At 40.1% G+C, this 25,342-nt stretch overlaps 1 protein-coding gene and 1 long non-coding RNA gene across 20 annotated transcripts in view; one reads left to right on the forward strand and one right to left on the reverse strand.

The window, feature by feature from the left end:
* LOC117981122 (uncharacterized) overlaps positions 1–25,342 on the reverse strand; it is a 313,442-nt gene that overhangs the window by 165,709 nt on the left and 122,391 nt on the right. The window lies entirely within an intron of this gene.
* Positions 1–25,342, forward strand: part of CALD1 (caldesmon 1) — a 191,849-nt gene that overhangs the window by 151,157 nt on the left and 15,350 nt on the right. For 8 of the 19 annotated variants that reach the window (XR_010112648.1, XR_010112650.1, XR_010112649.1 and 5 more), the window contains 5 exons: positions 2,954–4,085; positions 5,700–5,777; positions 11,104–11,249; positions 17,524–17,785; positions 20,389–20,529. Coding sequence is in view for 13 of the 19 variants with exons in the window: in XM_055115395.1 (XP_054971370.1) it covers positions 2,954–4,085; positions 5,700–5,777; positions 11,104–11,249; positions 17,524–17,785; positions 20,389–20,529 (1,759 nt within the window). In the remaining 6 variants the exon portion in view is untranslated. The remainder of the gene's footprint in view (positions 1–2,953; positions 4,086–5,699; positions 5,778–11,103; positions 11,250–17,523; positions 17,786–20,388; positions 20,530–25,342) is intronic. The other 11 variants (XR_010112652.1, XR_010112653.1, XM_063606104.1 and 8 more) reach the window with 3 other exon arrangements.

The following is a 25,342-nucleotide window of genomic DNA, read 5'->3' on the forward strand; positions in this document are numbered from 1 at the left end:
GCAGATGTCTTCTTTTTTCTAATATACAGCCTGAATCAATAGTCTCTGAGCATTATAATATTCAACAAGATACAGAATTCTGCTTAATTTAATGTGATTATTCAAACACATTTAATGAGTTTGCTATTACGTATTTTCTCACTCAGGCCCTGGTTGAAATCAGGGAACTTGAGAATGCCTAATAGGTTCAACTTCTTCAAAGAGGGCTTTTGCAGCAGAAATAAGGTCACATGGTTCATTATGCTAATGGTTAGTACATGTCATTTATATTGTCATTTATGTGCCCCAAGGTCTAAAAAAGATGAGGATATTTGAGGAGGAAAATGGAGAAAATAATTTTAATTTAAAACCATGGACTGATTATAATGGTTACACTATATAAGATCTCACATGTGGTTTTGGTTTTAGTTTGTTTTGTTTAATTCAGTCTATTTAGAAAATTCTAAAGGGAATGGGTCCTGGCCTCCTTAACCCAAGTTTGAGAGGCTGTATTAGAAGGTTTCAGAAAGCAGTCTTGAAAATGTTGGCCAGTAGCACAATATTGTTTACCCTTTCCCTCAATAAGTAGCTTCTAACTGGGGAGTAGGTATAGCAAAGGGGAAATAGGTATAATTTCTAGGGTTCACTAATTGACTTTGACTCCCAATTTGACCTTTCACTAACTGTATTTCTTCAGTTAAATGGAAATAAAAATTATACCTTTCTCCGAAAAATGCTGCTAAACTTAAACTATGTAACAATGCATGTAAAATGCAGTGTCTTACACATAGTAAGCACTCAATAAATTTTCACTGTTACCAGATTCTTAACACGGGAGGGCAACGTAGTCATTCACTGCCTTTTCCATTTTCAAGCTGAGAGAGAAATAATAGAAAGAGTTTTAAAAATGGCATTTTGATGCCTTTCCTGAATCTTGTTATTAATGAGTGGTCAACAGGAGCTTTAAAAATTACTGGTGGTCTGTAGTTTTCTTGCTTTTAAAATCTTGCTTTTCTTTGTGCTTCTCTTTGGATATTTGGCTGTTATTCATTATTTCATGCTATTAATTGAAATCAAATTCTTTTTTTTTTAGAAAATCATATTGAGGTCTGAGAATGTGTGATTTATCTCTGACATATTAGTTAGCCACAAGAAGAATAAGTCTTCTTGGGGCTAAACAACTCTAACTGGCATTTGATATCTACTGATAATTGTGGTCATAATTTATAAATAGGCAAAGAAATGTTCGATACAGTTTGTTGGTTTCTTAGCATAAGAGTACTTTAATCTGGCTAGCACTTTGGAATTTTGGTGCCTTTTAAAAATTATTAGAATTCAATTGATCCAAATGCCCTCTCTATAGACTTCCCCTTAAATTATAAATTTTTTGCATTTGTAGGGACATTTAATCCTTATATGTCTAACTTCATGGAGGCAATATCCTGAAGCAAAAGTAAAGGCCAAGAAAGTTTTAAAGCTAGTTTTTACTCTGCCATTTTTCATTGTTAAATATGAAATGTGTTTTTCCAAAATTAAGTGAATTTGAACGTCGAAAGGGCCAAGTTTGGTCTGAACTATGAAATTTGATGGAGTTTCTAAACATTGCAAGACAAATTCTTCCAACTCTGGTCACAGTTCTGGTATCACATGACTGGTTGTTTCCTGCAAATAGAAACCAACACCCTGGCTTGGACAGTGTCCAGCATCCTGCAGTAGTGAGGGAGGTGATGGACAACAGTTTAACTTTTGGAGATTTTCTTTCCTTTTTAAAATAAATGTCAAATTTAACTGCCCTTTTTCCACTGTAGAAAAGATGGACAAGAAACCCTTTATTCATGTAAATCTTGACAAAGAAGGTAGATTGTGTATACGTTAGTTAGGGTAACGCTGGCTGCTATAACGATTAGTGCCCCCAAATTTTAAGTTTAGTGCAGTAACACTTACCATTATGCATATTTCTGTCTAGTTGGTAGAACCAGCCACCTGTCTTCTTTTCTCTTGTGACTCTCAATCCCTAGGGCTTGGTGCTCACTGATCTACCAACAGACAGAGATAGAGAAGACAGGGAGTGCACCTCTGTTTGTTCATTGCCTTGGTTGGACACTTCTGTTTACATTTCATTGGCAGTTATTGGTCACATGGCCCGCCTAGGTGCAAAGAAGGGAGAGGGTGCAAATTTAATCCTTGAGTGGTGATCACTCCCCCCAACTATGGAAGGAGGAGCAGGAATTGTAAGGGACACTCAGATGTCTCTTCCATTGGGGTCATTGGCGTGAGTGTGGAATCTCAACACTGTAATGTACATTTTCTTCCTCTCAAAGTACCTTGGGAGCCTCCAATCCAGATCAGGAATTCTAGATGACTTGGTGACATGGGAGAATACTACATGACACGGAAGGAATTCACTTATTATTTCAGTTTGATCCTTAAGTTTGAATTCCCCAAGAAGCAAGTCCAGAAACAACGATTTGACTGCAAGTCGTTTATTTGTAAGGTGATGCTAGGAAACACTGGTGGAGGTGTGGGAAGGTAAGACAGAAAAGGGAAGGCCACCAAATAAAGGTTGCATGACCAAGGACATCACCACTGTGGGTATCTGGAGCTTCACTCCACTGGGAAACTCTGAGGTCCAGTGTGGAACACACACCTCGGAGTTATCCCACTCAAAAAGTGAGGGGTGCTGAGGTATCTAAACACTCAGGCTATCAATTTTTGTTTGAAAACTGCTCTCAGGGGACATTAATACCCAAAGCACTTCTGGCATGTTGAGTAGACTCCAGTCCCCAGAGAAAGGCTTGCAAATGCTGTCAGCTGAAAGCCAGGCAGGCGTGTACTAAAATGGTAACGTACTGGGGATATGGGCAAGCTTGGCACTACTGGCATCTGCTGTAGTCCTGGGTAGCACAGGCTGTATGAATGCTGCTGACTGATGAATGAGCAAGCTGTCTTTGGTGTTGTTCTTTCTGTTGTACAGTGTGCCTGACGAGGAGGCCAAGACAACCACCGCAAACACTCAAGTGGAAGGGGATGATGAGGCCGCATTCCTGGAGCGCCTGGCTCGGCGAGAGGAAAGACGCCAAAAACGCCTTCAGGAGGCTCTGGAGCGGCAGAAGGAGTTCGACCCAACAATAACAGATGCAAGTCTGTCGCTCCCAAGCAGAAGAATGCAAAATGACACAGCAGAAAATGAAACTGCCGAGAAGGAAGAAAAAAGTGAAAGTCGCCAAGAAAGATACGAGATAGAGGAAACAGAAACAGTCACCAAGTCCTACCAGAAGAATGATTGGAGGGATGCTGAAGAAAACAAGAAAGAAGACAAGGAAAAGGAGGAGGAGGAAGAGGAGAAGCCAAAGCGAGGGAGCATTGGAGAAAATCAGGTAGAGGTGATGGTGGAAGAGAAAACAACTGCAAGCCAGGAGGAAACAGTGGTAATGTCATTAAAAAATGGGCAGATCAGTTCAGAAGAGCCTAAACAAGAGGAGGAGAGGGAACAAGGTTCAGATGAGATTCCCCATCATGAAAAGATGGAAGAGGAAGACAAGGAAAGAGCTGAGGCAGAGAGGGCAAGGTTGGAAGCAGAAGAAAGAGAAAGAATTAAAGCCGAGCAAGACAAAAAGATAGCAGATGAACGAGCAAGAATTGAAGCAGAAGAAAAAGCAGCTGCCCAAGAAAGAGAAAGGAGAGAGGCAGAAGAGAGGGAAAGGATGAGGGAGGAAGAGAAAAGGGCAGCAGAGGAGAGGCAGAGGATAAAGGAGGAAGAGAAAAGGGCATCAGAGGAGAGGCAGAGGATAAAGGAGGAAGAGAAAAGGGCAGCAGAGGAGAGGCAGAGGATAAAGGAGGAAGAGAAAAGGGCAGCAGAGGAGAGGCAGAGGATAAAGGAGGAAGAGAAAAGGGCAGCAGAGGAGAGGCAAAGGGCCAGGGCAGAGGAGGAAGAGAAGGCTAAGGTAGAAGAGCAGAAACGTAACAAGCAGCTAGAAGAGAAAAAACGTGCCATGCAAGAGACAAAGATAAAAGGGGAAAAGGTAGAACAGAAAATAGAAGGGAAATGGGTAAATGAAAAGAAAGCACAAGAAGATAAACTTCAGACAGCTGTCCTAAAGAAACAGGTACAGTAAACATTTTGCACCAAATGTGTGATGCCTGTGACTTGTGAGAAATGTAATGCACATCTGATTTGGGACTGAGGCCACATGCATATAGCTCACATGCTTGATCATTTGGCAGGCTGTTCATTTTTTCAGGCCATAGCGATACACAAGCATGCAGCAATTGATTGATGGCTGAATATTCAATCAACCAAATTTACTGGGACAGCCAGTAAATTTGGCTGTCCAGAAGACAGAGAGAAATTAATTGCTCTGTGCTTGATTGTTATGAGTACCCAAAAAAAGAATTAATCCAAAGATGATAAATGTGGTGGTGGTGTGTTTGGCTTCTGATTCTGCGCTTGCATCTAAACTCGTTCTTTTAATTATCTTTCCTCTATCCATAGGTCTGCATGAGGCAAGAGGCCCATAACTCCTTACCTCACTCATGGGTTTGACGTTGAATTAAAAAAATGATAAAAGCTGGGGTGGGAAATAGACATGAAGAATAATGGTCAGACATTTCATCTTAAGAAGGCAAAAACAGGCTGGGTACAGTGGCTCACACCTGTAATCCCAGCACTTTGGGAGGCCGAGGTGGGTGGATCACAAGGTCAGGAGATCGAGACCATCCTGGCCAACATGGTGAAACCCCATCTCTACTAAAAATACAAAATTAGCTGGTTTGTGCCGGCACATGTCTGTAATCCCAGCTACTCAGGAGGCTGAGGCAGGAGAATCACTTGAACCTGGCAGGCGGAGGTTGCAATAAGCTGAGATTGTGCCACTGCACTCCACTGGGCAACAGGGAGAGACTCCATCTCAACAACAAAAACAACAACAACAACAACAAAAAGGCAAAAACAAACCCCTGGAAATTAACTGGTAATAAAGAGGGGGAAAGGAACTGGTTGGAACCTTTCCTTAAAAAAAAAGTCAAAACCCTGATTTGCCAACATGTAGACCTCAGCTTAATGTAGACTTGCAGAAAGCCATTAATTTAGGGTAGTATTGATTTATATTTGACTGGTAATTAAGAACATACATGCTGCTGCTTTATTATCTGGGTGACACAAATTCATGTGGCCTGAGGAAGGGTGGAAATAGTAGGGGGGAAACGTTTGTAAGCTTTGAGAAAGATTTTTTTTCTGTCTGCAAGACTGCATTGAAAGCACTGTACCTAATCACCACCACCACACCACCACCACTCCTAAAAAAAGAAAAAAAGAGATGCTTTCACATTCACCTTTCCAGAGCAAATTCTCTGTCACTAAGCCTGCATTGCACTGAAGGTGTCTTTAGCTCCTGCTTCTGTACAAGAGGCTCATGAACACAGCTAAAATTGAGACCATGAGCAAAGTGCACCAAACCACACACGAGGTTTGTAAACACACGAGGAGTGCCACATCATGCTAGATTTCAGTGAGCGCAATGGCAGGCACACGAGAAGATGTTGGGGTGGGAAGAAAATATCCCACCTTGCTGTTTAGAACCACTGTGCTGTGAGCGCTGAGACGGCAGAAGAGAAGCCATCCCACGCAGCACTTGCAAGGCGATCCGAGCACCCTGTCACTCTTGTAAACTAGAAAGGGCTTCTTTTACTTGTGTGACCTTACCATTCTTGAAAATAAAAAGGGAGAAGAGAAGGGAACTAAAGTGCAAGCTAAAAGAGAAAAGCTCCAAGAAGACAAGCCTACCTTCAAAAAAGAAGAGGTAAATATGATTGAAAAGTAATGATCGTAAAGCAACAGAAAAAGCAGTCAGTGTTCCAAGATATCTCAGGTCTGATGATCTCAAAATTGTAACCTCATATCCAGTGTATTTCAAGCCATGACTCACAATCCACTGAATAGTGAGATCAGCTTAGAGTGTCTCAAAATTAATTAAATATATCAGTCAGCATTTTTTAAAAAATGAAATGGATAGAAGGCATCAGAGGGCATTGTAGGTAGTAAGTATTGCATTGTCAGGTAAATTGTCTTTTTTTCTGTGGGACGTCATCAAAAAGGCTTGAAAAACACTGCTGGAATCAATTTATCCTGTTTTCTATTCTTCTGAATGCTAATTTTTTTTTCCTTGAGCCATTCTACTTTCATTTCAATCATGAAATATTTCCAACTGGCCTTGATTAATGCTTTAACTTTTCAAAGGAAAAACACCCACACACATCTCAGTAGAAAATTTGGTGAACTGAAGATGATATTTGCTTTTCAAAAGAAAAGTTTGGCCAAATGTTCTGCATTGCATTTCTGAGGCACACACAGGAGCGGGTGCCAGGTTATTTGACTGTAGGTAAGTGAACAAGGAGCTATACAGATAGAATGGCACGGGGTTTGATAGTAATCAGAACACTACATCAGAACACGTGATTGCACTTCAACTCTCATGCTGTGTTTGCCCCAAATAATCTTAAAAATTGTGACTATATCGAATAAGTTCACAATACTTATTAGGATGTGGTGAAACTGAATTATTTGAAGTAGGAAGACCCGAAGTTCTTCGCCTGTGAGACTGGTGAAGTGATTTGTAGCCAACAAGCTCCAACCCATCTATTAAGAAAACTATGGCATCTATTAAGAAAATTCAAAATCTTAAACAGAGAAATCCATATTTAGAAAACATGACCAGATTAAATAGGCGGTGGGTTATTTTCTTAAATATGTTTTGTCAATTTCACATGAAAAATGAAAACCCCTAGTTCATGTTACATATTACATTTCTGTTAAGATGTATGTTCCTCTGTTTCTAATAGAAGTTGTGGTGGTTTGGAAGTGAAAATTGAATGTGAGCACAGGCCATGTAAAGGAAGGAGAAAGTGTAAATGTTAATAACAGGAAAACTGAATTTAGCTCTCATGAGGCAGTCAAGGAAATCATTCATTGAACATGTTGGGAAATACTTTTCATTTGGTGACCAAATACCTACAAATTCATTTACAAAAAAGAAAAATGAAAGTTACCTCAGAACTAAACTCAGAAATATGTCCCACATGGGTTCTTGTAATGTTTCTTAGTGAATGTCTTTATAGAAAGAAGTGGGCATGAAATGATGACTCAGTAATTAAACACATGGGGGAAGGGAGGCTGTAGAAAACACTGGATTCTATATTTAAAATTTCATTCAGTTCATTAATTTGTTTTTACTGACCAAAGCTTTCTATACCTATGTAGAGTGTCTGAGAACTAGAAGGGCCCATCAGTTGCCACTCGGATGATCCTTTTGTCTCTTTTCAGATAAGGCCCCAGTTCAACAGCGTCCTCTGTGTCAATCAGATACTCCCAGGAATGAGTGAGCCCTGCCATTTTCCCAAGTTGCCCCTCAGCACATTCCAGCCAGTTCCAAAACTTTTGGCCTGTTTTTGACACAAGGCCAGATAAGCTACTCAAACTGTTTTTTTTAAAAAAAGAAAACAACCCCAATCTATATTCCTTTTTTAATACTGTGTACATAACCTGCTGGTCGAAAGACTAGGTTTTCCCCTTTCCAGCTAGTTGTGTTGTTTCTTTATGTAGACAGCTTTAAATCATGTTTACATGATTCAGCCATTTTAAACAACCTCTTCCTATTTTTTTTCCTTTTTGTTCAAAAAAAAAAAGAAGAAGAAAGAAAGCAACTAACTAAAACCTTTCCTTTCAAGGATTTATGCAGCGTAGGATAGGGCAACCACAAGTAAAACACAAACATCACGTGAGCCTTCTTAAAGAAAACATTTCCAGAAATCACTCCAATGTCTTAAAAAACACACAAAATAAAACCTTTCTCCACTGCAGTTTAACTGTGGCAATGAGTTGCAGACGATCACCAACATTGAAACTTAATTTAGCTTTTTTTCTCTCCTCTCCAATCATAAAAAGTCTCTTTTTAGTTCTTCATGCAGGAGCTATTTTATTTCTTTTCTGGCCTCTAACAGGAAAACAGAGTTTCTAGCCGAGCTGCTCCTGAGGTATTGAAAGTGATGTTCGTGTCATGTGGATCAACCCTGCCCAAACATTAGTGTGCATGCAAATCACCTGGCAGTCTTATTAAATGCAGAATCTGATTCCATGAGGTCCATGTTGTCCGTGGACCAAACTTGCAGTAGTAGCGAGGAGTCTAGAAGACGTCCATGTTATAGAAATTGAACCCAGGAAAGGATTTGGGGCTTATGAAGCTAACAAAAGCACGTAAAACCCAGCCTGAGAAACAGTAGCTACACCCAGCTCTTGTTGCTATTCTGGAACCAAATAATGCAAAATATGCTCGAGACACATCTCAGTTCTTGTTTGCTTGACTTTCTGAGTGTCTCTCTGGCACAAGGGCCTGTCATTTGAATTCCCATCCCCCTACCTCATCCCCATGTATTATTCCACTGGATATCCCAAATATCTAGAGTTTCAAAACCCAAATGATCCCATTTGGCCAGAGCCTTTTTTATGAGTATGCTAATGTTATCTGTGTATGAAGCACACAAACTTTTTCAGGATACCTGGCTATCTATTAATCCTTCAGCACAGATGTTCTCCATGGTAACGTTCTGACCTATAAGATCTAATGCCTTTCCCAGGGGGCTCAGAATCCCATGAGTTTGGGTTAAATCTGCCATAACATCTAAAAAAAAATGTAAAGGCTCTATGGAATTACTTTATTTATTCATTTCCCAGAAAGAGAAAATAATTTTCAGTTGAACTCAAATCATCATTATTACATTGACAAGGTTTCTAAGGTTTTCCAAAAAGAATATAAGCCTGCCATCCACTATAGCCTTTGCCAATAAAGGCAGAGCTTGAAAAAAGGGGGAATTTTTTTTCTGTTAGACATGTATCATCTTACAAATCTATTTTAAACACTTTTGGGACCAGTAAATCAGATATAATACATTTGGGGAGAATGGAAATTTTTCTGACTGCAACATAGGATAAACGAGTTAAAGGGAATGTCTCCATGCGTAGTGCTCCACAGACCATGAGCTCCTACTCAGAATTTATTTCATGGTTATCCCTAAAATGGGTTTCCCTCACATTTGGAGCCACAGATGCTTCGTAACCAGAACATAAACTCCAGTCCATGGTTTCTGGGGCTAAGTCTAACAACAATAGGCCAAAATGAGAATATATTTTGTTTCCTCCTTCCTGTCCAGTGAATACTGATATATTCTTGGGCAAGGACAGCCATCAGGGAGCCACAGTGAAGCTGTCATTCAGGCTATGAGCTTGCTCCTTTTTTCTGTAGCCTCTCATGACCCATGAGGACCCAAGAGGGAAATGACAGGATGAAAAATTCGGAAGGAATCATCTGGTCCAACCACATTTTTTCACGTACTTGGGACCAGCATCCCAGAGCAGTCAAGTGATTTGTCCAAGTAACACAACTAGTTTGTTGTCAGCACTGGAGCCAAAAGTCAGGTTTCCTGATTTACAGACAAAGCTCTTGCAGAGAATGGCAAAGTACAGCCCCCATTTTCAGTGTGTCCGAGGGACATCCTAGGTATATACCCCATGGTGAAAGATTGAAGTCTTAACTAATTAGGGCAGCATAGAAGTGAATCCCTGGTAATTAATCAGATAATACCCAAAGAAGACAATCAAATGACTTAAAACTTATCAATAAAGAGCAAAAAACTGTGCTCTGCTTTGTAAAACATGCACTTTAGGCCAGGTGCAGTGGCTCACACCTGTAATCCCAGCACTTTGGGAGGCCGAGGTGGGCAGATCACTTGAGGTCAGGAGTTTGAGACCAGCCTGGCCAACGTGGTGAAACCCATTCTCTACTAAAAAATACAAAAATTATCTGGGTGTGGTGTTGCATGCCTGTAATCCCAGCTACTCAGGATGCTAAGGCGGGAGAATCCCTTGAACCCGGGAGGTGGAAGCTGCAGTGAGCTGAGATCGCACCACTGCACTCCAGCCTGGGCAACAGAGCAAGACTCTGTCTCTTAAAAAAAAAAATGCACTTTAGGAGTAAATCTTCACAGAGTATCTGAAGAATAGGTGAGAAGAGGTGAGTGATCAGGTCAGGATAGAACCTCCTAGGCCGCAACACCTAAAGTCCTGAGTTCTTATGGCCTACCTTTCCTCTGGATTTCTTTAGAATGCTCATGGTTTGTAACTGTCTTGAAAAGAACCATCGTGAATGCACCTCACCTGTTTTCACACTCATCTTTTAAGAATGGATGAGATGATATAAGTGAAGTGATTTGAATTCCTTTACCCCCTCCCCCACAAAAAGCTATGTAAATTCAGTATATTTTTAAATAATCTGTCTCACTTACTGAAAGAAACACAAAACACACAAAATATGAAAGCTAACACCTGCCCTCCATATATCATCTTCCTATGTCTCCCACCACAACCACAAAACTACTTCCAGAGAACTAAATTTTTATTGACAATGGAAATCAAGGTAAACACTGGAATTTTTCCTATTCCATTCTAACTTTAATGGTTTAGATGACTACAGACATGTTCTCACAGACCCCACATATCTTTGGATCCTCCTACTAAAGGTAGGGTTAGTAAATGTCCCATCCTTGGGACATAATTTACTCAGTTGATTAAAATACTGGTCTTCGCCAGAGTTGGCTTGGCAGATCTAGCTAAACTGATAGGTTTCCTTTTCTTTCTTTCCCATTTGTGTCTCTCTCACAGATTCTCTCACCATCCAGGAAGAAACCTGTCTAAGCAACGTGGTCATTCTTCCATCAAAGCCATTCTAATAATTGCTCTTCGCAGTGGGAACTGCAAACAGCTACTTTTACATGAAGTTCCCAGAACTTAGTGGTTTCCAAACAATAGTACTACCACTGCTCTTGAAAATAAAAACCTCAGTGAGATCAGGGATGATCTTACCTTCTTAAAATTGTGGTAAAGGTGTTTGTTCACAGGCTAAAGGACCATAGCTCATTCTCTAAGAATTTCACCTGATTCCAACTCTACCACATCTGAGTGGTTTCTTTCTGAGTTTTCTGCCTTCCTAACAATTTTGGGTCTTACTTGATGATACCAACCAAAACCTAATAATATTTTTCTTGTTCTGTTTCTTCCTGATATGTACTGTTGGTTAGATCAAAGATGAAAAGATTAAAAAGGACAAAGAACCCAAAGAAGAAGTTAAGAGCTTCATGGATCGAAAGAAGGGATTTACAGAAGTTAAGTCGCAGAATGGAGAATTCATGACCCACAAACTTAAACATACTGAGAATACTTTCAGGTAAGAAGTAGCAACTAGTTAATAGAAACTGTGTTCACATGCAAAGAAAAAAAAAAAAGTCAGTCTTCCCATCCTGTGCTTCCAGACAGAAACGTGCTAAACAGGCAGCATGCTTTTGTTGTGAGGTCATTAGCCATTGTCTTAGAGATACTCAGTCAGCAGGTCCAGTTCTTACATCACTAACAGAAGACCAGCAGTCATCGCTCAGACAGGGCTTAGTCTGCTTTTCCCATTATTTTGAAAGGCAGATCATGCTTGGCATCCATGTTTTTGTTCATTGACCTTTTGTGAGATTAGTGTATTAGAAAACATTATGACTGGGATTCATGTCATTCAATGATTCTCTATATGGTCTGACCACCTTCCTAAGAGACCTTTCTCAGTACCATTTTCAAGAATGCATTTTCTAAAGGTTGTAAATAAATATTGCATAAGGCTAAGATTGTTTTGTGGCGAAATACTTGGGAAACACTGGATTAAGCTAAATTCCTCAGATTTCTTTACCACATGACTTTGAGAGCCCTTCATGTTCATTTTCATTGGAAGTCTCTAAGAGGGAGTGAGAGGTATGGACCTACTGCTCTATTTTATACAGTTTGGAAAAACTCTCTTGTAAAGCTTGAGCTTTCCCCTCAACATAATCCCTTACCCCATCAAACTGAAAATCTGGGCAACTGATTATCAGACAGACGAGACCAGTATATTCAGGTAAATCCTCATTTCTAAATACAGTCGAATCCTGAGAGCTCTCTACCAATTTTGTAGAAGAACTTGAGGTGCAGACACTGGGCTGGCTACGTGATTCCTGTGCTCCTTCCCCACAAAACACTCTCTCCAACCACTGGGGCCAAATTCCAACCTCTGTTTTGTCACTGGTTGCTGTGCCAGATGTGCCGGAGAAGAGTCTTGGGTCCCTGCAATGTGGATTTCCCCGGGCTTGTTCCTTGGCTGCAGGCTTGCCTAGTGACCCTGTTTTTCTGAACACTTCAAATAAGAAAGTCATCAAGCAGGTTTGAGGGAGAAATCTGACATGCTCCTCACACCAAAGCCTTTGTAATATTCAAAAGCAGGCGGAGCTACTAGGGATGGATATTTCAGTCTCATCCAAGAGGCTAAGATGGATAAATACAGTTGCCCCAAAACAATTTTTCTGTACATAAATTTAAGCAGAAACCTATTCATATTTATCCAAAGGAGAACCTAAAGCACACAGAAGAAAAGGTGTACATAAAAGGTCTAAATAAAATGATGAAGGTGTAAGAAAGGTAGAATCTATAGATATTACTTGGGATTGCCAAGAGAATAGATGTGAAAATTAAGTTTATTGAACATTCATAGAAAATCTACAAAGCGAGTTGATTCAGGTTGGTAAGTTGAGTCTAAAACTTGCTGAAGTGTCTGTAGTTTAATGTTTTAAAGCCCTAGAATAGTGTTAGGTTCATGAAAAGTGTTCAATGAATATTACCTAATATTACTATTTTTTAATAGTTTAAAAGATGTCTTGTAAACATAAGGTTCTTTTAAGGTATAAGTTTTTTGTTAAGAGAAATAACGTTTAAGAAAATCTGTCAGTAGAAAAAAGTCTGTTTAACAATTAGCAAACTTGCCAACAAGCTTCAAAGCTCAAATTAATAATTAACATGCCTATTGTGTAGCAATCCAAAAAGCTGGGTAATTCGAAGAAAGGAATAGTCACAAGAGATGGTGACAAGTTAAGTGCTAAGAACACTTACGTGTGACTCTGGCCTTAATTTTTCTATTTTGGGCAGGAAAAAAAAAATACAGGAACAAGCTGCTACCGTATTATTTATTTTTGTTTAGCCACCAACGTATGTGAGTTTTAGTTTCAATTAGAAGTTCACGCTGATTGAAGTAGAGAAGTATAGTTTTGCTCCATATACATATAAAATGAGGAGAGAGGAAGAGAGTATCAGCCTAGCCTCTATTTAGATAAGTTTAGTACCTACCAGCTTCACTGAAAACAAGCTGTGTTCTTAATGGTCAAAGCCCTGATACTCATCTTGACTTACACCTAAGGAAGCCAAGGACGGGGGTAGGGTGGTGGGGGTGGGGTGCGGGGAGAAAGAACTTTATGGAAGAGATTTCCACATTAAGTGGCACCCTAATGCTGAGGTCATGCACATAGGCAGAGGTGGTGTGAACAAAACTTTTGCTCCTGTTTTGAGCATAGCTGCTTATGTGTGATTTAATTACTGTTCCCTTTGATATCTGCATTTTCTTGTAACTCGTTTTCTCTAAAACATGACATAAAAATCTCAATTCAATGAGCAAGATATAGCGATGCAAATTATACCAAGGGTTTTATAGAAAGTGCAAAATGAAGGGTTTTTTGATTTTTTATTTTTGAAGGTGGAAATTAAAAGATTTTTTCCGATTATAGAAAAAAAATACTCATTATAAAAACGCTCAGAAAATAGAAGAACAAAAATAAGCACCCACCACCCAAAGATAACTACCAGTAACACTTTTTCCAGATATTTATCTATGTATATAATATTCAAGATAAACGCACACACGTGTGTATATTTATATGTAGTATATACGTGTGTGAGTATACTTATAATTTTACATTGATTCTTGCACTGTGCATAAGAATGTGTCATAGCTTGCTTTCTATGCCAATAAATATAAGCCTATAATTAATGATATTAGATTCTACTGGATGGATGTATTAGGACTTATTTAGCCAGTCCCTAATGACGGACATTTTGATTGTCCAAAATGAAGACTGAGTGACACCTAGTGGAATCCATAGATGTTTCTATAGGCATGTGTTTTGCCGGTCCAGTTCCTGTACAGTAATATGATGAACACAAAGAGAGAGCAAACTCATTTTTGAAAGGCAAGACCCTAAATTGACTGAGAGAGGAGTCACAGGCCTGTGAACCTAGAAGACCCTGAAAGAGCCTTTGACAGCAAGGTTTTGAGGGACCCTTTAACCTTGTTTGAGTTCAAAATAAAAGTTTACCTGTAACTGACATGAGCCTAGACCAATAGTTCTAAATTTTTTAACCTAAGCCCTTAGTAAGAAATAAATTTTACATAATGACCCAGTACACACCTGTATATATTTTTATAACTGAAACAAGTGTGTCAAGAAATGGTACTTTGTTTTGCTCTATGCAGTGCACTCTGATATTTTCTGTTTTTTTTTTTTTTAAATGTTGATTACAATCTACTAAATTGATTTTCTGGTCTGCAGCTTGAAAATTATTGTTCTGGAGGACACAGTATATTCAGAACTACTTCAGTGTTTAAAAAGCATGATATATAATATACATATATATATTATAAAATCAATATTGCACAGTGTATTTCTTGAGCCCATTTCTTGTTTTATTCTTCCTCTTGTTCCACAGCTAGAAACACTGTACCATTCTTTACACGTAGTAAATGATGTTAGGGTGTGATAATTCCTTTGTTCCTTAGACAAAAGTGTCAGGAATAGGATATCTACGTTGACATCTAGTTAAGAATGACCTTACTACTTGCTAATAAGTATTTAAATGGCAAAGCTGTATCTCTGTCTCTTAAAGACTACTTATAACAAGGGCTTCAAGCCTAAATTAAGCCACTAAATTCTGCTTAGTGAAGTCCCAGGCAAATCCAACTTAAGTGAACTCTGTGTTAGTGAAAACGCTGTATTCTACTGAAGTTCTACTTTGAGTATCGACATGTTTTAAAATTATCAGTGTTCTAACTGTATCATACAGCAAATTTATTAAAGAAACTCAGGGGTCACAGTAGGTGCTAATGATATGTCTCCATCTTTTTATAGTTGTGTAAAATACTAAAAATACCAGTTCCAAAATAAAATTTTACCATAAGGACTCTTGGGATAGCATTCTGTCTGAAGTCTTAATATGTTCCCAATTCTGCAATGAAATCCCTGTGTATCCTCCTTAATCACAAAAGAAAATTCAACATAATTTCAATTTTAGTTCTTACTTACATAAAAACGTACCCATTTTCTTCCTGTTTTATAAGCTGTTCTACCTGATGAAGCTTCTGCTTCATCTCAGGCACGGAAGGTAGCTAGACCTAGACTGTAGAAACTCTAGAGACAGAGGTAGGAAACGCTTCTCTCAGACTCTATCCTGAAGGTTTGAGGTAAGAGGTGGAGAGATGGAATAACATGTTCTATTTCAGTTTATTCATTGTTTCATAACAAAACGTATTTAATTTCAGGTATAATTATAGTTACAAGAAGAGTACAACTAATAGATAAGCATTAGAATCTGATCATGGCTCGACTGCTTTCTAGCTTCCAAAAGTTTGAGAATATTATTCTCTGTCTTACCTGTGGTTTCCTTGTTTGTAAGATGGGGATAATAAACCTAACCTGACATCTTCCCAGTTATTGTGACTGTTAAATGAAGTAGTGGATATGAAAAGGGTTTAGAAAGCATAAAGAATGACATGTAAGTAATAACCTTAACCACATCATACCAAGCTAATTTCATAATTTTAAGTCTGTATAAGGAGTATTCCAGTTGTATTGGGGTCAAAGAGCATAGAAAATTCACAAATTGAAGCCATAGGTTAATGCAGTCATTAAGGACTTTCCTGGAGCAGCTCTGCAAGAATAGACATAAATCACTGTGTTTAGCTCTTAATCAAGAGGCAATGGGTAATTTCATCTGCCAGAGATCAGCTGCTAGAGTCAAGCTCAAGGCACAGTTGTGGACAGATGGATTTACTTCAATGCCTACCCTTAGTTACAGCTGCTTTTTCCCATTCCCAGTGCCTGAACCTTTCTGTCTTCCCTCCTGATCCATTACTCCAGGCAGACCCAAGTTAACCAGCAACTTACGGGAAAGGACTAGTAAGGCCACTACAAGACTTTTGAACTCATTCACAAGTAACCTTTTGGACTACATGCCTCCCTTTCTAATAACAACTAATATTTATACTGTAGATGATATAGAAATTATAGTATATCAGTATGATATCTATCATATTGATATAATACATAAGCCCATGCAACCCACTGAGGTAAATAGAATAAATAGTATGTACCCATTTTTCCATGTTGTAGCATGTATCTTCTTAAAAATTGTGGTAAAAACAAACATCACCTAAAATTTACCATCTTAAGCATTTTTAAAAGTACAGTTAAGTAGTGTGAGGCATATTCATATTGTTGTGCAATAGATCTCCAAAACTCTTTTCATCTTGCAAGACTGAAAGACTACACCCATTAAACAGCAACTCTTTATTTCCTGCTACCGCCCACCCTCTGCCTCTGGTAACTACAGTTCTATTTCTGTCTCTATGAATTTGACTACTTTAGATCCCTCATATAAGTGGAATCACACAATATTTGTATGATTTCCGTGATTGGCTTATTTCACTTAGCATAGTATCTTCAAGGTTTATCCCTGTTGTAACAGGTAACAAGATCTCCTTCCTTTTTTTTTTTTTTTTTTTTCTCTCTTTTTTTCTTACAGACAGAGTCTCGCTTTGTTGCCCAGGCTGGAGTGCAGTGGCACAATCTCGGCTCACTGCAACCTCTGCCTCCTGGGCTCAAGCAATTCTCCTGCCTCAGCCTCCAGAGTAGCTGGGACCACAGGCACACGCCGCCACGCCCGGCTAATTTTTTTTTTGTATTTTAGTAGAGACAGGGTTTCACCGTGTTGCCCAGGCTGTCTTAAACTCCTGAGCTCAGGCAATCCGCCCGCCTCGGCCTCCCAAAGTGCTAGGATTACAGGCGTGAGCCACTGCACCCGGCCTCTCCTTCCTTTTTAAGGCTGAATAATATTCCATGGTATGGCTAGACCACCTTTTATTTATCCATTCCTGCCATGATGGACACTTGGGTTGCATCCATCTCTTGGTCCTTGTAAATAATGCTGCTATGAACACGGGTATACAAATGTCTCTTCAAGACCTTGCTTTCCATTCTTTTAGATGTGTATCAGAAGTGGGATTGCTGGATCACATGGTAGTTCTCGTGTTGATTTTTTGAGGAACCTCCATACTGTTTCCACAGCAGCTGCACAACTTTACAATCCTATTTTACAGTGCATATTTGTCCCATTTTACAGCTGAGGAAACGAAGCACAAGTGGAAGAGCAGAGGCTCCTGGACTCTGTGATTCCGGGCAGACCCCTTCCCCAGCCTACCCCCTGGGCTAATGAGAGGCAGTGGGTATTTAGTCGGGGATGCAGAAGCCGCAGACCGACCTCCCCTTCCTCCAGGGAGACTACAGGCAAAAGCATGTAAACCCCTTTCCATTGCCCCCCAACCACAGCCGCCCTGGAGGGAGGGCCAGCGTGGACACCAAGGAGGCTGAAGGCGCCCCCCAGGTGGAAGCCGGCAAAAGGCTGGAGGAGCTTCGTCGTCGTCGCGGGGAGACCGAGAGCGAAGAGTTCGAGAAGCTCAAACAGAAGCAGCAGGAGGCGGCTTTGGAGCTGGAGGAACTCAAGAAAAAGAGGGAGGAGAGAAGGAAGGTCCTGGAGGAGGAAGAGCAGAGGAGGAAGCAGGAGGAAGCCGATCGAAAACTCAGAGAGGAGGTAAGGCGGGCGCTAGCCCCCTGAGAACGTTGCCCGGGAAAATTCCCTAGTGCCGTGCGGCTGTTCTTTTGAGCATGGCTCTCAAAAATATTTTTTAAGAATAATAAACTTACCATGTGCTAGGTACTGTTTTATAACTTGTAGACGTATTAATTTGTCCACTGCTTCTAAGAACTCGCAGACCTAGGTACTAATCCCCATTTTACAGATGAGAAAACTGAGGCACAGAGAGGTTTTGTTTTTGTTTTTGTTTTTGTTTGTAACTTTCCCAAGGTCTCCCTTGAGTCTGCCTGACATGCAGGAGGAGCCCCATCATTAAAACCCTTTACTGCCTCTCAAAAAGGAAAAGTTAGAAAGCTGAAAAGGATGAAAGGTCTGCAAATTAGTTACCAGAATGAAGTTATGGTTTTCTAATAGTGGAGAGTTTTTATAGAGAAGATTTTTTAAAATCTTTTTTTTTAAATGAGCAAGTAAGTACATTAGAATATAAAGAGGCAGGGACAGTATCTGCATTGTTCATTACTGTATACCCAGGACCCCATACCGTGCCTGACATGCAGGAAGAGCCCCATCATTATAAACAGATGGATTTGTTTCATCTTTTAAGACAGAGCTAAAAACAGCAGATAAAGTTACAAGGAGGAACATTTTGGCCCAGCATATGAAATAATGTTTAACCAACTACAACTTACAGTACTACAGTTACAAAGTGCATTCTTTCATTTCATCGTGAGGTACAGCGTTCTCATTTTATGGACAAAGAAACCAGGAATCAAATAGTTTGAGTGACTTATTTGAAGATTCTTGACTAATAAATGGTAGAATCAGTAAGGAGACCCCGCTTTTCCAACTCAGAGCCTAGAGCTTTTGAGATAGCGATCTCCCATCATTCAAAATATGAAGAAAAAAAAAGACTTTCAATGGCATTTTGACAAGGATCCTATGCAAAATTTTCCTGAACTGTATGGCAAATTTGGATACATTATTTTGAGGTCTCTTTTAACTCCAACTTTCAATGAGCCAATGACCTTTGGTTGGGAAGTATGGGAAGTAATCAGGATGATAGAGTTTGGGGGTTAAACACACCCCAGGCTTTTCTTTTTTAATTTTTTTTTTAGACATAGTCTTGCTCTGTCACCCAGGCTGGAGTGCAGGAATGCAGTGGTGCAATCTCGGAACACACCCAGTCTTCTATCCTAATTCTGTCACTAACAAGCTGGGGCCTTGGGAAAACTGGACTACTCTGTGTCTTCTTTTCCTTATCTGTGAAATAATATCTACTTTGCAGGATTCTTCCAATAATTTAATAGATCATTGTGCTCCCAGTGCCTGGCACATTCTAGGCACTCAAAAATTAGTAGATATCATTATTGCCATCATTGTTATTATGATTATTATTCAGAGGAGGAGAGTATCAGGAAAGGCTGAAGAGAAATCACGAAGTCTTAGAACTGGATTGGACCTAGGAGATTATTTGGGCTAAACTACCAAACACAGGATCCTTCTGTGACATCCTCTGACAGATGAACATCTAGTCTCTGCTTGAGAACATGCAGTGATAATGATCTCACAGCTTAAGAACTACCAAAGACTGCATAAATCTCTCAGAAAATCAAGTTGTGCAACTTGATCAGAGCCCTGATAGAGAAGACAGAGTATTCTAGACTAGGAATGAAGACACAGAGGGGTTAATGAGACAGTCTGTAAACATTTGCAATTGCACTACTATGGTTCAACGTCTAGAGCATTTCAGGTTTGTCAAACCATCTAAAATTATATATTCACTTGAAGCGGGGAGCAACCATAAAATCACCTCTTGTACCATCTGGCAAATATAGTGCCACAGATTTAGATAGCTTTTCACATAAGTTATTCATTTGTCTTCACAACTCTCCTAGGATGTAGGTAGAAGGAATATTTCATATCCCTTTTACATATACAGAAGTGTGAGGTCATTGTTAATGACCCACAGGACGGTGGTGATTATGTATCATCCTATGGGAAATCATCATAATGAGTGTTAGTCTAAGCCAGGGGTGTCCAATCTTTTGGCTTCCCTGGGTCACATTGGAAGAAGAATTGCCTTGGGCCACACATAAAATACACTAACACTAATGATCGCTGATGAGCCAAAAAAAAAAAAAAAAAAAAATCACAAAAAGGTCTCATAATGTTTTAAGAAAGTTTACGAATTTGTGTTAGGCTACATTCAAAGCCATCCTGGGCATGATGTGGCCCCTGGGCCATGGGTTGGACAAGTTTGGTGTAAGCATTTTACATGTGCTATCTCACTGAGCCCTCACGAAAGCCTAAAAAATGAGTACTATTGTTATCCCTGTTTTATAGATGAAGAAACTGAGCCACAGAGCAGATAAATAACATGGCCAAGGTCAGGCAGTTGGAAAGTAGCAGCACCAGAATGCAAATGCAGGCAGCTCGACTCCAGCTCTCAGGCTAAACCTCTGGTGACCACCTAGAAGGGGAGTGTCCAGCCTGAGGCCTGAGTCTGCTGCCTCTCCAACTGTGCTCTCTCTCCTACAGCACTCTTCCCTTTGGCTGTGAAGCTGGTACTGATGCCTCGTTATTTGTTCTTTCTCTCTTAGGAAGAGAAGAGGAGGCTAAAGGAAGAGATTGAAAGGCGAAGAGCAGAAGCTGCTGAGAAACGCCAGAAGATGCCAGAAGATGGCTTGTCAGATGACAAGAAACCATTCAAGTGTTTCACTCCTAAAGGTTCATCTCTCAAGGTATTTTTTCCCCAGAAAACTTCTATTAGAATATGATAGAGACTGGATTTTAGCCCCTTGTTTAGTTATTGATTATACAGGGCCTTTGTTCATTTATCTTTTTGCTATCCTTCCAAGTTAATCTGTTCAGGCTGCTATAACAAAATACTTTAGACTGGGGCCAGGCGCGGTGGCTCATGCCTGTAATCCCAGCACTTTGGGAGGCAGATTTGGGCAGATCACCTGAGGTCAGGAGTTCGAGACCAGCCTGGCCACCGTGGTGAAACCCCATCTCTACCAAAAATTCAAAAATTAGCTGGATGTGGTGGCACACACCTGTAATAATCTCAGCTACTTGGGAGGCTTAGGCAGGAGAATCACTTGAACCCAGGAGGCAGAGGTTGCAGTGAGCTAAGATAATGCCACTGCACTCTAGCCTGGGCAACAGAGCAAGATTCCATCTCAAAATTTATCACTCACAGTTCTGGAGGCTGGAAAGTCAAAGATCAAGGTGCCAGCAGATGTGGTGTCTAGTGAGGGCCTATTCCTCATAGATGGCACCTTCTCCCTGTGTCCTTACATGGTGGAAGGAGAAAGGGAGAAAACAGGCTTCCTTAGGCCTCTTTTATAAGGGCACTAGTCCCATTCACAAGGGCCCCACCCTCATTACCTAGTTACCACCCAAAGGTCTCGCCTCTTAATACCAACACATCGACTCAGTTTCAACATATAAATGTTGGACCATAGCACCTCCTTTCAGCTGTTTCACAGCTTCTGTTTGTTTACAACATATGGAAAGGAGAGACAGTAGTGAAATTTTTATCTGTTGTTTATTAGATGCTTTGGCATACATTAAAATGACATTCGGTGATTATCTCTCAATTTTACTGATCCACATTCTCCATGTGCCTCATTCCTTTGAGCAACTGAGAATAGAGACATTTAAAATTTATAAAATAGGAAAGTATATTTTAAAAGTTTAAGCTGCTTTTCATGCTAGCTGTTCATTTTTTCTTTGTCATGATTAAAAGCCAGCTGGAAATGGTACAGGTGCAAATTTTAAAGCAATTATTATGGGAGGAGGTGAAATGTGACTTGGAAAGGGTCCTTTTCCAGGATGGCTTTGGTCCTATGACAGCCTTCATGGAGCACAGCTCCTATTTGATGTAAAACAGAGTGCTGCCAAGAGAACAGAAAAGGAGCAGGAATCAGCTGAGTCAGGGAGATGATAGAATAGTTGAGATGTAGGGAAAACACAGTGGACTCAAGAAAGTAGCATCCTTGATTTATAATCAGTCCACCATTATTGCCAGTGGCAGTTTCTTCGAGAATTAACATCATTGAGCATCTAGCACAGTGCCTTACATCATATTGAAGATGCTTAATAAAAATTTGTTAAATGATGAATAAAGGAATGAATCTTCAGAGATTGGGACTTTTAACATTTCATTTTCCATCAACCTAGCTAGGTTATAAAGCATCAACAATGGACAAAGCCATGAGAGAATTATACCCAGGTCTGGCCGGGCACAGTGGCTCACACCTGTGATCCCAGCATTTTGGGAGGCCGAGGTGGATGGATCACCTGAGGTCAGGAGTTCTAGACCTTCCTGGCCAATCTGGTGAAACCCCATCCCTACTAAAAATACAAAAATTAGCCAGGTGTGATGGCGCACACCTGTAATCCCAGGTATTTGGGAGGCTGAGGCAGGAGAACCACTTGAACTTGGGAGGCAGAGGTTACAGTGAGCCGAGATCGTGCCACTGCCCTCCAGCCTGTGTGACAGAATGAGACCCTATCTCTAAAAAAAGAAAAAAAGAATCATAGCAAGGTCTGGATGGTTAATTATATACATATGTGTACGGTTATATCAAGTGGCACACCAAAATGACCAAAAGTTGCTTACATTTTACAGTTATTACTTGTTCCACATGAAAATCAGAATTTTTTAATTCCCAAATAACTTCCCTTAGTTTTTTTTTTTTTTTTTTTTTTGAGATAGAGTCTCGCTCTGTTGCCCAGGCTGGAGTGCAGTGGCACGATCTTGGCTCACTGCAACTTCCGCCTCCCAGGTTCAAGCGATTCTTCTCCCTCAGCCTCTCGAGTAGCTGGGACTACAGGTGCACGCCACCACGCCCAGCTAATTTTTGTATTTTTAGTAGAGACGGGGTTTTACCATATTGGCCAGGCTGGTCTCAAACTCCTGACCTCATGATCCGCCCACCTTGGTCTCCCAAAGTGCTGGGATTAGACGCATGAGCCACCGTGCCCGGCTCACTGAGTCTTTATGATGGTCTGGGTCCCAGTCATATTTCTGATACCTCCCAAATAAATTATTTGTACTTGAACCCTTGTCTCAAGGTCTGCTTCAGGGAAAATTTAAACTAAGCCACAGAGGGATTATACATTTAATATCTGATTATTTATGAAATACTTAATGCATGCTATGTCCTATGAGGGAAAGAACAAAGCAAGGTGGCTGCCCTGATGGCTCTAATGACTGCCTCAAAGAAACAATTCAAGAATTACAAAAGTGAGCAGAGCAAAATGAGTAGAGAAAGGCCTTGTGGAGTAGGCAAGCTTTATTTATAAACTCTGAAATTTGAATTTTATGTAATTTTATTGTGCTTTTCTAATGTCATGAAATATTATTCTTCTTTCGATTTTTTTTTAACCATTTAACAGTGTGAAAACCATTCTCAAGGCCAGGTGCGGTGGCTCACACCTGTAATGCCAGCACGTTGGGAGGCCGAGGCAGGTGTATCACCTGAGGTCAGGAGTTTGAAACCAACCTGGCCAACATGGTGAAACCTCGTCTCTACTAAAAATACAAAAATTAGCCAGGCAAAGTGGCAGGTGCCTGTGATCCCTACTCAGGAGGCTGAGACAGGAGAATCACTTGAACCTGGGAGGCAGAGGTTAGCTGGGCGCAGTGGCGCATGCCTGTAATCCCAGCTACTTGAGAGGCTGAGGCAGAAGAACTGCTTGAACCTGGGAGGCAGCAACAAAAGCAAAACTCCGTCTCAAAAAAAAAAAAAAAAAGGAAAAAGAAAACCATGCTCTCTCTTTCTACCTTCTTTAAAATCCCACCCAAGCCTTCCTTGAACAGTCTTGGTAACATGAAGAAAATAGTAGTCGTCTAGACTTCCAAATTCTACTGTGGTTTTTTTTTTTTTTTTTTCCAGGAGAAACTACAACCTACCCTACCCTCCTCTAATTATTTCTTCTCTACCAAATTTCTCAACTTACCTATTTCTCTGCTCTTTCCCTCAGCCAGATGCTGGCTTCCCATTTCATCTAGTACCCCCATGAAGCCATTTATCTACTCCCTCTGGTGGAGAGGCATTTGTCTGCAATTGATTACAGTAGATGTATAAAAAAGGTCTAGGTTATTTTAAATTTCTATGTAAGAGAGACACATATTCAGGGGCAGACAGTCTATGCTTCCCTCCATGTATGTGCCTTGAAGAACTTGCTGTGACTCTGATTTTCAAGCTCAATTTCATATTCTACAATGTAATTGGGATAGCTATTGATACCCTTGGCCCTGCAACTTTTATAAGTGGTCACAAGTTAGCATTGTAGAATACCAATGGGAGGAAAAATATTTGCTATTTGACATCAAAATACTATCAACTAGTGTATTTTTAAAAAATATCTCATGATTTCTATTCCTTGTTTGGGAAAGTCTGTACCTAGTTTTTCATCATTAAATTATGTTAGCAGTGACTGATTTTCATATGCAATAAAGAATAGATTTTAAGTAAATTAAATTCAAAGATTTTTTAATTTCTATTGCCTTTATTGGTTGGGGCAGGGTGTGGAGTAACGAGAGCACCAATTTTCTAAAACGAATAGTGTGCTTTTATTCCAAGTTTTATCAAGACAATACTGCCACCTCTTGGTCTTCAGAAGAACCAATTTCCCTTGTTAAATTCCTTAAACAGAACATTTAATATACAAATTCAGTACAAATTGTTTAGAGCCACTAAGTTAGGATATTTTCTAGCAGGAGTGCATCAGTAAACGGACAGTGCATCCTGACAAAATGTGCGAAATGCAATGATGAAGTCAAGCTATGTTAGCTATGATAGAAGCAAAAGGAGGAGTAGGAATCTGAGAATCTCGGTGATTTGAATAAATGCCATGGCCAAGGTTAGAAAGATGATCCCTGAGTCATAAAGATGCTGCAGGTGGGACAAAGAACAGTTCTCACCTCCGCTATCCCCTTCTGCGGTGCCTCTATCCTCCCACCACACTGAATTTTTCTTTATCCTCAGTCTCACCACGCTGTGTGCCTTGTGGCTCTCCAAATCTTTGTACATGTGCTTGCTTTGCCAGAAATGCCCTTTCCTGGCTAAGCCATGCACTTCCTTCCTCACTTTCATAAACTCATTTCTGAAACCATGTAAACCAGAAACTACTAATCTCAGCTCAAATATCAACACTACTGAAAAGCCTTCTCCACCTCCCCCAGAGAGTTACTTCTTATACACACAGCATTTTTTTCTTTAATATTGTACCTACTGTTAATTTTTAAATATTTTATTTTATATACTTTACTAGTCTTCCCTACTAAATTCTGTGTTCCTTAAAGAATAAGACCTTGTCAGTCAGGCACAGTGGTTCACACCTGTAATCCCAGCACTTTGGGAGGCCAAGGTGGGCGAATCATGAGGTCAAGAGATCGAGGCCATCCTGGCCAACATGGTGAAATCCCATCTCTACTGAAAATACAAAAATTAGCTGGCATGGTGGTGCGCATCTGTAGTCCCAGCTACTCGAGGCTGAGGCAGAAGAATCACTTGAACCCGGGAGGCGGAGATTGCAGTG

The sequence above is a fragment of the Pan paniscus genome, chromosome 6 (genome assembly GCF_029289425.2).
Source record: "Pan paniscus chromosome 6, NHGRI_mPanPan1-v2.0_pri, whole genome shotgun sequence".
Taxonomy (NCBI): Eukaryota; Metazoa; Chordata; class Mammalia; order Primates; family Hominidae; genus Pan; species Pan paniscus.